This window comes from Trematomus bernacchii, unplaced genomic scaffold, assembly GCF_902827165.1.
Source record: "Trematomus bernacchii unplaced genomic scaffold, fTreBer1.1, whole genome shotgun sequence".
NCBI lineage: Eukaryota > Metazoa > Chordata > Actinopteri > Perciformes > Nototheniidae > Trematomus > Trematomus bernacchii.
Genome location: NW_022987313.1, coordinates 2370786 through 2382841, shown reverse-complemented (window position 1 = coordinate 2382841; position 12056 = coordinate 2370786). Strand labels below are relative to the sequence as shown.

Below are 12056 nucleotides of genomic sequence, written 5' to 3'. Positions count from 1 at the left end.
TTAACAGTTTGAAATGACAGCATACTTCAGCCTAAATCAGTCTTTTCATAATGATGATTTTGTTATTGGGAGAAGCTAATAATAGTAATATTAAAGTTTGTCAAATGGGTGTCGCTAAAAAAAGGTTATGCTGCACTCACAACAAAAAACATGAAATCCCCAATTGAATCATGTGTTTTTCTTCTGTAGACCTTGAATGTTAAGAAAACTGTGGGTGTTTCTCAATCGCGAGTACGCTTGCTTGGTAGCACATGTCTGCCGAGCATCTTGCTTCAGAAGCGAGTCAAGAATACTTCCTGGCATTCGGAAAACGAAGAGTGGAACAGGCGAGCAAGTGTGCAGGTGTGCGTCATATGAGAGGCCCCGCCTTACATCTTCCGCCACAGATTTGGGGAAATTGGTCCGTGCGCAAAGCATTGTGGGGATTTTAAGACCGCGGAGTCTACTCATGTGCAGCCTCGATATTTCTCCAAACGGAGTACGCCGGGCTCGGTAGATTTCCAAGTATGCTGGAGATTGGAACAGTACTTCGGCGGCACTCGATGACGTAGTACAGTATGCTTGAAATAGTGGCTCTGAAGCAGCTTTACTCACGATTGAGAAACACCCAATGTATGACTATGTTACCTGTATTGTTAAGAAAACAAAAATGTACATCGTTCCCTATGTTTAGACAGTAACGCTACAAAATATTCAAAACGACTATTAGAAGTCATACTGTAGCTTCAATGGCCATAATGAGGTCAATAAAAACACTTTGCACATGTCATAAACGAAAATGGTGTCGAGTTCAAATAATTACAAATTTAGAGTTGTCAAATTGAAGTTACCTACGGCATTTAATCTGATTCTGCAGCTAAATTAACTCTTATTTCACTCTTCTCCAGAAAAAAGAGTCTTAGAAATGTAGCTGTGATCATGTGGGCAGAGTTTGACTCTGCTCGAGCAACAGCTTTTAAAGAAAAGACAATAAAGTATTAATATCCTTCTTTCAGGTGTTCAATGAACATCCAGCGTTCCGGCTGGCCAGCGACGGCTGCCTGCGCTCGCTGGCGGTGGAGTTTCAGACCACACACTGCGCCCCGGGGGATCTGATCTTCCACGCCGGGGAAAGCGTGGACACCCTGTGCTTCGTCGTGTCGGGGTCACTGGAGGTCATCCAGGACGACGAGGTCATCGCCATCTTAGGTATGTGGACATTTACTGTTGTTGAGATCCTTTGGTGTGTAGGACTGTTGAGGTAGGTGCTTACCAACAACACAAATAAGTCAGTCTGACAGTCTCTGCTGTTGTGAAATTTGACTAGTGCTTCTTACTGTTCTGGCTTATGAGACAATCATCCTAAAAACAACATTCAAGTTTATTTCCATCAAGGGACCATTTAAACCAGAAGGGGCATTAACCAGAGTCCTGGTTTAAAAACAGGCTCTCTAAAATACCTCTTAAAGGAAAACAACTGTTCTTTTTTTTCCAGCTCTTTCTATTTGTTCTACCAGTTATAATATATGTTTCCCTTGAGCACATCAACATCCCTTCTCAATACAGAACAACCTTCAGAAAGTGGCAAACAAAACTTACTTTGTTCTGCAGGCATTTTGATTTTCAAAAATGTGTTAATGCATGTTTAATCTTAAAAGATGTCCTTTTTTCTACCTCGAAAACATCATTTTTACAGCATGTTAACTGTTTACTTATGTAATACTGCATTCTGTAGTCGACTGAAATATCAGTTTTAGTTCACCTTTGTCAATGTCTTTTTTTAAATGATAAGCCATATTATCTAAAATAAACTGCATTATTATGGTAGGTAGTGGTGCAGGAAGATACCTGTACTGCTGCCGATCTGTAATGCTAGTTTCTGCCAAGATAGTAATCCGTTACGTACGAGCTATAGATCCACTGCATCAGATAGTGAGAATCAGCTGCAGCTACAATTTATAAAATGTGAATATAGACTAGAATACAGAGAAATGGGAAAAAATAGAATAATATGGAAAGTGAGAGAAGCAAATACAATTATCACAACAGAAAATAAATCTTGTTTGGAAGGGCCAGAATTGTCTAAAGGGTTACACAGAATTAGGAGACAAAATATACGAATAACCCTCTGATTATCTTGGCTCTTCTCTCCGTCGTGTCATCAGGTGTCGATTGAGGCAGCAGTCAGAGGTTCATAGAGAGAATATTAGACGTTTGATGAATTGCTTCATCACACTGAAGACATTAATCAATACATTGTGAGCCAGTTGTCGTCAGGAGATCATGTTGCTCTGGAGAGATAGAAAGGGTCAAATCATTATTATTTTTTAAACTTGTCTGCTGTTTGCCATTTATTTCGTATTTATTTCTTCCCGATCTGCGCCTCACATTTTGAATTCATTGGTCTTCAGGCCTTTTAATGGCTAAACATCAATTTCACACACAGAGATATCCCTCTGATTTCCTGCAGGAAGGTGAGGAAGCTCTTCCAGTCTCCTGTTGAGCAGCTACTTCCAGACACTGTTTACCAAATCGGAGGCAAACACAGTTTCTATATTCAAACATTCCACACATGTATATAAGGAATTCGCGCCAGATTTAATTTGAGATTGTAGAAAAAGCTTTTGTGTTGTGAAAAAACTCTTGAAGCATGGCTAATTATGGCTGCAATGGTAGAGATACCAACATGTAAGTTATTTACACATTCATGAGGGCAATAACTCCTTTATCTTCTGTAAAAATGCTTGCATACTATACAAGTTGTCCATTTTCACATTTGTTTTGTAACTTATTTCTCCTGACACACAGTGACTTAATGAACAGCTGAGCAGAAAAGGGAGAGAAGAGGGCATATTTCTTATTCACACCTGGTCAAATGCTTTTTCCCTGCATCGAAACACACAAGGCTCAGTGGAGATGATGAAGCAAAAGGAAGGAAGTCGATGGCTTTGGATGAATAGAAGGATGGATAGAAGGATGGATAGAGAGGTGACTAGCAAGGGAAGGACAGGATTAAGGAACAAAGCAAGAGAGAAGGAGTTCAACTGTTGGTGACAAGATAAAAGAAAGATTGGAAAATTGGTATTAGAGGTAGAAGAGGGAAAACAGAAGAGAAAGATTAGAAGGATATCGGAACAGATTCAGAGAATGTGAGGGATACACAAAGGGTGGAGGGCAAATGAGGTACATTAGAAAGAGCATGGAGGAAGAAGAGGAAGATGAAGGGAGTGTTGGTCGTGGTTTTAAAGCCACTGATTTCCCCTGGCTGCGAAGTGAGGCTTCTCCCTCAGGCTGTAATACACTCTGCTCTCATTAGTGTCCAATGACACACACACACACACACACACACACACACACACACACACACACACACACACACACACACACACACACACACACACACACACACACACACACACACCACACACACACACACACACACACACACTCACTCGTGCAGCAAAGGTACTGTCGGGGTGTAGGTTTTATTACTGCTGTTTAATGTCTCTTTGCAGAGGCTCTGGAAATGAGTTTTCTCTAGTGGGGGGGGGGGGGGGGGGGAGACAATAAAGTATCTAAATACACAAGCTCATGACATCTCATACACAAAGTGCACATAAGGGAGCACACGCACATGAGCACACACCCATGAACACAATACTTTCCCCAAAGTAACAAGGCAATACTGTGGCGGTCCCCTGTAAATACTCACAAATAATGACTCTCTCATTTCCCATCATCCGCCAGGCTTACCATCCCAAACCACTTATTCAGGACATTCTGTGGGAGGCAGCCGGGATGTGTAACAGTGGGAGAAGATCTCAGTGTCACTAATGTAGCAGACAAATGGCGCGTTTCCACTACACGGCCTCGCTCGGCCTCGCTCGGTATGGCTGGGCCTCGTTAGGACTGGCTCACTTTATGGCGCATTCCATTACAGTTTAGGAACTGGGGTAGTATCTATAGTAACGCAGTGTAGGCGGAGCCGTGACGTCATCTTCAATGAGAACCCCAGAAAAACAACACAGCCGTTAGCTGTTAGCACTCAGAGCTCACAGCTCCTCATATATGTTCAGAAACTAGACAAAAGTTAAACAAGTACAAACCACAGACTGCCTGTGTCATGGTGAATACAGTCGCTGCTTTATTTATGTCTGTATAGGCCGTTGTTGTGAGTGTGGACGGTCGGAGCATATACTGCGTTAGCTTAGCCAATCTCCATTTAGAAAACACGCATTTTAAAAGGTTTTTCGCCTGCCGTCTGTCTGCAGACTTGTCAAAGCATTAATTCATGGTTTTTACTAACCGGTATCAGTATGTTGTTACTTCGGCATCATTTTGAAACGTGTATTACAATTAAATCACGGTCAAATATGTCCATCTTGTTGTAGTTGTAGCCCCCTTGCCAGCGATTCTCTCTCTAGTTTAGCATACTCAGCCCGACTCAGCCTCGTTGTCTCTGGCCCTAGACCCACGATTTTATGAGGCCAGAAAAACTTTGAATTAGGACCCGCCGGCCGGTACTAGGCCAAGTGGAAACGCAACCAAAGACGGGCCGCTGACGTCACGGCCCTCTTAAACCGTGCTCCGCGCTGTAGTGGAAACGCGCCAAAAGTTTGTCTTGCCAAAAAAGCTTAAGAGGCTTGAAAGCAGTCCAGTAATGCTTCGGACACACAGCAGCCAATTACAGCTGACTGATTTTTATTTAAGGAATCTTGAACAGTTCATGTTTTACATTGACTGACAGCTAGAAGAAACAACATATAACTTCTGTTGAAAAATGTTTTGTTAAAAAGTCCCTGGGAATGGATATGGACATTGGACATCAAATATAACAATAAGCATATAACATATTCATTTAAATATTACAAACTATGTGTGTACAGTATGTCGCCTGAAAAGGATCATTTATTTGTTTACAATATACGTGATGTATAGCAGCTAAGCACATTTTCTTTGTCAAACTTAACGACTGTCATATTGTGAGACGTATTGAAAAGTATTAGTGGGTTGCATTTGGGGTTTATTTTTGTACTTTTTACACACCGTCAGCGCTTTAGCCTGAATTATCTATTGATGGTTTAGAGAAAATCATCTCTCACACTTTTGTTGTTTTGCCAAAATGATGAGCTGATTAATTTTCTTAATCCATTATTCATGCTTGGTTATAAGAAGGAGATTTGAGTCTGGCCTTCTATTCACACTGCAATATGTTCAGACCCAGAATGCAATGCTTCAGCGGTGAACAGTAGGAGGTCAGCCTGCATATACTGCACTAGTCTGGCTGCGTCACAAGATCTTATATTGAGAATATGCGGGGCTGTTTTTACGTGGAATATAGGGATGAATTTGATAAGAGGTTAAAGGGAGGATGATTAAAGGCATCAGAGAGATAAAATGTCCTAATTTTTTAACCATCTTAAGGCTCAGATATAATTCTTTGAAACTCACAATTATACTATTGAACAGAAAATACCTCTTTTGACAACATTATATCCCAAACATGATGTACCCTCTATATTTATATGCATTTCAGGATAAGAGCTTTGGAAAGATGCTAGCGATACTTCAACGCATTAACACTTAGTCAGTAATGGAGGCTTGATTCAGGAAGCTTTCTGTTGGGAAAATACTGAATGTACTCTTCCAATATCAGAGTAGCACTTGATAACAAAGGCCCTACGTAGCTGTGTACATGACAAGATGTATAATTAGCTGGAAGAGGACACACTGTTTTAGGCATATGATAGCTATGTGACAACGATTATCATGCTGATTCAGCCTGTGACGTGGGTCTTAGCTAATCTAAACAAAACATTGTATACTGCCTTGAACCGGTATTCCTCCATCTTGTGACTGTGTAACTCCCTCTCTTGTATATAAGCATGTGAAGGACACTGTCCGGGGAACTAGTTGTACCAAATGCTCTGTATATGATGACTACTTCCATTCTTGCAAGGATAATAAATACATGTATCCTGATATTGAAGCTCAAGCCGGTGACAAGTGATATTTTTCTAACACTTTCATTGTTGGGTTGTGCAAATGAAGCCTGAGCACAAACCATCTCGTATTTATGTAGATGGACCCCAAATGCATTGTCTAGGCATTCTTTGTCTCGAAATTGTTTTAAATTTGACTGCATTTTTTAAAATGTATTAAAGGTGGTTGCTTTCATGCTAAACGGCAAAAAGATATTCCCTTAAAGTTGAGTCTTGTCTGGAGAAAGTGGCTCTCTTTTGTCTTTGAATGAATATTTAAGATTTCATTGTGTTTTTATTCATGCAGTTAGTTTGGACCAACTGGGGAATAAGTCAACTTTGTATTTTAGTGGTTTTATGGGACAATTTGCTTTACAGCAATTTAAGAAAAATGTACCTCATCTAAAATGACTCCTGGTGCTTGGATGATAATAAAGGTAGTTGAGTTTTAGGAGGGAAGCCTGTCTTTGTAGTTATTGTTTATTGTTTAACTGCAACCAACTGCCTTATACATCTACAGAATGTGCATGACTCAAACTGTATCTTTGTAAAGGCACAAGTCGTTTCCACAGAAGCTCATATAAGAAATATGTTTATTTATCCCGAGGGAAACACTACCCATATGTTGCAAAAAAATTGAAGCAGCTGCATAATTAATACATCAGTTATCTTAATGAATGGTCTCATTTGCATAAGTGGTTATGATTAATATCACACTGATCATGTTGGGACTTTTAGACACAAGTTCCTCTTGTGGGGAACAGAATGAAGTCATTTAAAGGGGACCTATCATGCAAAATGCACTTTTGGATGTCTTTTATACATAAATATGTGTCCCCGGTGTGTCAGGGAACTCACAAAGTGAAAATAAATCCCTCTCTCTTTTCCTCCGTACCCAAATCTCTTAAAACGGGGCTACAACGGAGCTGATCCAGATTTGCGTCCGATATGACGTAATATCGGAAATGTAGGCTGGCTTTACGCCCACGGCCCTATCAGAAACGTTGCAATCAGAAACAATACCCGACTGTTTTGGACGTAATATGATCGGTGCATGTTTACATTAGCATCGCTAACACTCAGAGCTAACCTGTACTGCACAGAGCATGTGTGTGAAGAAGCAGGACATCAAAAGGAACTCACCTTGTGGTATAACCGGCAAGAGAGAAAGCCTTTGAGCTCCATACTGTTTCAGAAATAATCCTTGATAATCCATGATATGGCGTTTCATCACGGCAGAATGTGCCGGTAGCATCTCCCGCATGAGCTCAGCCCCCTCCTTTTTTTTTAAGCTTTATACCCCAAATCGGCACTTTTGAAACAGGAAGTGAAATAGAGGGATATGAGGCATGGCTAGAATGGGTGATCTGTTTGGTATTTTGAGCAAAACACTTCATAGACATGTTTTTTATATATTTTTATATATCTGAGACCTATGCTAATGCCTAAAAATAGCATGATAGGGCCACTTTAACTTACTCAATACTTTTTTCTACAATGAACGTATTGAGTATAATTATTCATCATCTAAAACTGGAACAATTTAAACAATGTCAGAAATATTGCATCATAACTATTTATCTGTAGCAGGAACAAATATGGGCTGAGTCTGGAAGAACCTTAATTGTTTAAGAGTGTGTTAAATGCTAATAGTTTGAATACAATAATGACCATGAATGCTGCTGTTGGGGGATGAGTGTCACAGCAGCTGATTGACTGTCTGCACCCACTCAGGTTTCAGAGATAATGGCCTGAGTGGGGCACGGAGGCATCAGCACACCGGCTCAGAGAATCAGCCGAGATTGCTTGCCCGATGCGCGGTGAGCTGCAATGCGAGATAAAGCAATACGAGGGTCCACCCACTGCCCTCCTGCCCACAGGCAATTTATTTTTCTGCTGATGGTGGACACAACCACAAGCAGCATTCAGTGCCAGCTACACATTTGTCACGATGTTAGCTGCGAGTTGATCCTCATGTTGACAAATATATGTCCACCTGAATTCATTTTAAAGAGGACATATTCTGCTCATGTTCATAATTGTATTGTGTGCCTCTACTGGGACATGTTTCCATGCTTTAATGTTCAGAAAGCTCTTTATTTTTCTCATACTGCCTGTGCTGCAGCACCTCTTTTCACCCTCTGTCTGAAACCAGGGCCCAGTCTGCTCTGATTGGTTAGCTGGCCGGCTCTGTTGTCATTGGTCAGCCGTTTATAGTCCTGTTTCTTAGCCTATGACGTACAATGTGTTGATGCGCAGGCCAATAGAAGAGCGAGTGTAACGGAAGTAAACAAAGGAGTCCAATGAAGGCGTTTCAGGAAGGGGGGAGAGTTTTTGGAAGGATCTTTTAGGCCCCGGCTCCACGGGAACGCATACGGCAAAACGCATAGGAGTAACGCAAACGCAAACGCCAAAAAGCTTCCGCCCACACGCAATATACACCGGATTGTGTCAAGCTACACGAGACAGCTCCGTTTACATCCAACCTGCTCCAAAAGCTGCAGTACATATGCCGAACCTGTACATGGCGCTGTAACTTCCTCCACAAAAAGCAGCAACTTCCTCCACAAAAGCAGCGAAGAAGAATGGTTGTCATGGCTGCACTTCTGTTTATTCTCCGCGGTGGGGGCCGAGGGAACCGCGCAGAGTTTTTCCCCGGTCAACGTGTGTTAAAGTTTAAATCTTCATGCTTCCTCATGCAGCAGCTGATCCAGTAAGTAAACCCGACAGTAAAAATAAACATATTTATAACTAGTTTAGGTAGTTTGAGAGGTAATTAAAATAGCTAAGGGTGATGATCTGACTTGAAGTGTGTGTTTTGCTCCCGCTGCATCACAGCGGGAGGAGCTGTGTGTCTCCGTCCTGTCAGATTAGACTTTACTCGCGTTTATGTCCATATCGAGATAAAGATAAATAATCTGAATTCAGTGTGCAGTGTACTTTTGCGGGGGTGAGCAGCAGAGGTGGGGAGAGGCGGGGCTATTGCGTCGTCATTATCAGAAACGGATGACCGTATAGGCGACCCCACGGCCCCGTTGGACCCCCCCAGAGCGCTCCGTTCCCAGATCTATCCACCTTTGGACCCGTTGTCGTTTGCAGGGTCCGTTTCTACCGTTCCGTTACGGCGTCGTCTAGCTTAAAGGGCTATACGCAAGAGAAATATGCGGATTCAACCCGTTTTCGTTCCCGTGGAGCCTAGGCCTTAGACTTACAGTTTATGAATAATCACAGAGGTAGAAGATTATAGACCTCATGTCCCCCTTCTTTATTCAATTGGTTTGTTTATGTTCAAACTATATAGAAACATCTGATCTAGTATCACATTAGACTGCCCATACTGTATGTTGTTAAAACTACACAAGGGACTACACTGCGTGATTCCAGTGGGATCAAAGGAATACTACATAGTGTGATCGGGGGTGAGATTAGACCAACCTTTTGCAGTGAATGAGGTCCGGAAGAATTTACATCTGCTGTTTTATCTGCATCAGCATGGGCTCATGACGTATACAGTATCAGAAACATGTGAAATAATATTTATAACATATATGAGTGAAAAGGACATTGTGTGCACATGCAAACAATACCTCTTGCATGCACACACTGGATATCTCTATACATTAAATACTTTCCCATGTTTATATGGAAGAACCGGTATGCTTGAAAGTAATTAACCATTGAAAGACTATTAACAACCTTTTTTAAGAGATAATTCTAAGTATTTTCCCCTTCTATTTCGCTACGTAGAAGCATGTTTAAGTAAATAAGTTAAGCTTTAATTTTCTGAACCAAGGCAATAAACCAAATATACACCTTAAATATACTAGCTAGTACATATGCTACTGTAGTACGTAACAGAGTGTACAAGGGCATTTCTGTACTTCACTATCCCTGTAAGCAGTCTTGCAGAATGTTATGAGCAATGATGTTGGTTGTGGGTGAGTAATAGCAGCATTACAAAGCCTGTTGACAGGGGTCACGTCACCGATATATCCATCTCCACCCACCCTATAGTAACAGTCGTCATTGTGACTTTGAACCCTGTTGTAAGTGTCACACTGCACACACTTTCCATCGCCCCCCTGGCCCCTTGTGACCGCGTCTGCATCGACACGGATAATTGGCGAGAAGCTGCAGATCTCTGGGGAGCTCATTCCAGACGAGTCACTGTTGGATGTTTCGGAGAGAAAATGGCCCTCGGGGTGCACGGAGGAAGGACTGTCGGGATCATACTCGCAGTGACACACACACTCTGTCTGCATTTTGCGACGGCATGCTGGATACGTCTATTACTCAGGGTGTTGTGACAGCTCCAGGACATTGTGGACTCGTTTTTGTCACATCGTATCTGGGACAGCTCAGAGAAATGCTGAGCGGATGGCTGTGGCAGGTTCGACACAGATGTGAAATGTGATTAGCCCGCATTTCACTTTTCTTTCCTGCCGTTACTGCATCTCATATTCTGTTTGCTACTGAACAAAAAGTTTGGGAACACTTTCTATGGCAGCCATGTCTATAATACATACCATTTATATTTGTGTGTATTAATGTGTTATATTTGACTAATACAGTAGTACTGTATTATTATAGTTATGAGTAATATATAAATATTCATAATGCTTCATAAGAACAATCCTAACACAACTTAGTATTTTAAAACGACTACAAATGTCCAGTATCCTACTACCTCATTGTTGCTTGATATTTATTTTTGCAAGTATCATAGTGTGTATCATAATTCTAATTGTTGTAATAAATAAAAAATGTATGATTCATTATTTGTTTTGACTTATACTTCCATATATCTATATATACATGAATTTCAATTAAACAAAACGCCCCAAAATATTATTTTACTTATGTTTAAAATAAATCAAAATTAAAACAGATGTAGTGATAGATCAAAGCTTAGTGTAGGGAGTTGTAATAGGCATAATAAATGCATTATACAGGATAATCATTTCCTGTAAGTAGTCATTGTTTATTTTAAAAGTTCAAGGATTAGTATTTTTCAAAGCTTTTGATGACATGACACATCTGAGGCTGCGTGTAATTATGATTCCTCTTCCCCTCATTATTGTAGGGACAACTTTGGCGTTGCCCAGGAGACGCTAACAAGTGTAAACACACCCGGTCATCTGCTGCGGCTGATTAGCATGAAGAATTTATGCTGGCAGTTGATAAGTCAAGGGTCCAGGTGGCTGCGGTTGGGTTGAAGCCGATGAGGGAAAAGTAAATACATTTAAGAAGGATCAGTGCTACAAGCTGCACTACATTTCAGTTCATCTTTGCAAGAAAATAACAACTTCCTTTTGCAAAATATTTGTTATGTTCACCATAACAACCAGCATGTGAAGCACACACTTGTTTGATCGAAGGGAAGAAAGTGCACACATAACTTTAAACTTGAAATGTCAAGTTGAGAAGGAAAGGTTTTAATTGTCCCCTGATATATTTTTCTCCCAGCGGTGTTCACTTTGACTGACAGCTCTGCAAAAAATGTCCAGCAGCTAATCCAGTTGAATAAATCCTGTTATTGGACAATTTAGATCCTAATGCAGTTTGCTTTTACTTTACGTGGCACTTCCTGCCTTTTTATCCTCGGTCTCTTTGAAATACATTACACTTTTTGATCAGCATTCACTAACAGGCTAGGATTCAACATCAAGTTACTGTGAGTCCTAAAAGAGTATTTTCATTTTCATGTTTTCTCTTTTTCATTCCACTCTGATTATGTAGGATTGTTAATTATAGGAATCACTGTACCTGTTATTCTTGGTATCGGGTACATGTGCATGGTGGAATCAGCAGCTCTGGTTGCTAAGCACCTGGTCAGGTAAAACTGTTGCCATGGACAGAAAAAGAAAGTAGGTGTGCTCTATGTAGAGAGGGAAATGGTTTATGGTAAAAGTCATGGAGAAACTCTGGAGGGAACTTTGGGATTTTAGCCTTTGCAGACCATTCACATGCACAAAAACCTAAACACACTACAGGAAAGGGGAAATCCCTTAAAGCAAAAAAAGGGACACTTTAATGTCCCCTGAACTGTCTTCTGTCGCCCTTATTCATAAAACTCTAACAATACACAACAAGTTG

The 12056-nt window shown here is 40.9% G+C and overlaps 1 protein-coding gene across 4 annotated transcripts in view; it reads left to right on the top strand.

Annotated features, from left to right (window-relative positions):
- The window catches only part of kcnh5b (potassium voltage-gated channel, subfamily H (eag-related), member 5b), a 113256-nt gene that overhangs the window by 75208 nt on the left and 25992 nt on the right, over positions 1-12056 (top strand). For all 4 annotated transcript variants that reach the window (XM_034123151.1, XM_034123160.1, XM_034123141.1 and 1 more), the window contains exon 11: positions 996-1188. In XM_034123151.1, coding sequence (XP_033979042.1) covers positions 996-1188 — 193 coding nt within the window. The remainder of the gene's footprint in view (positions 1-995; positions 1189-12056) is intronic.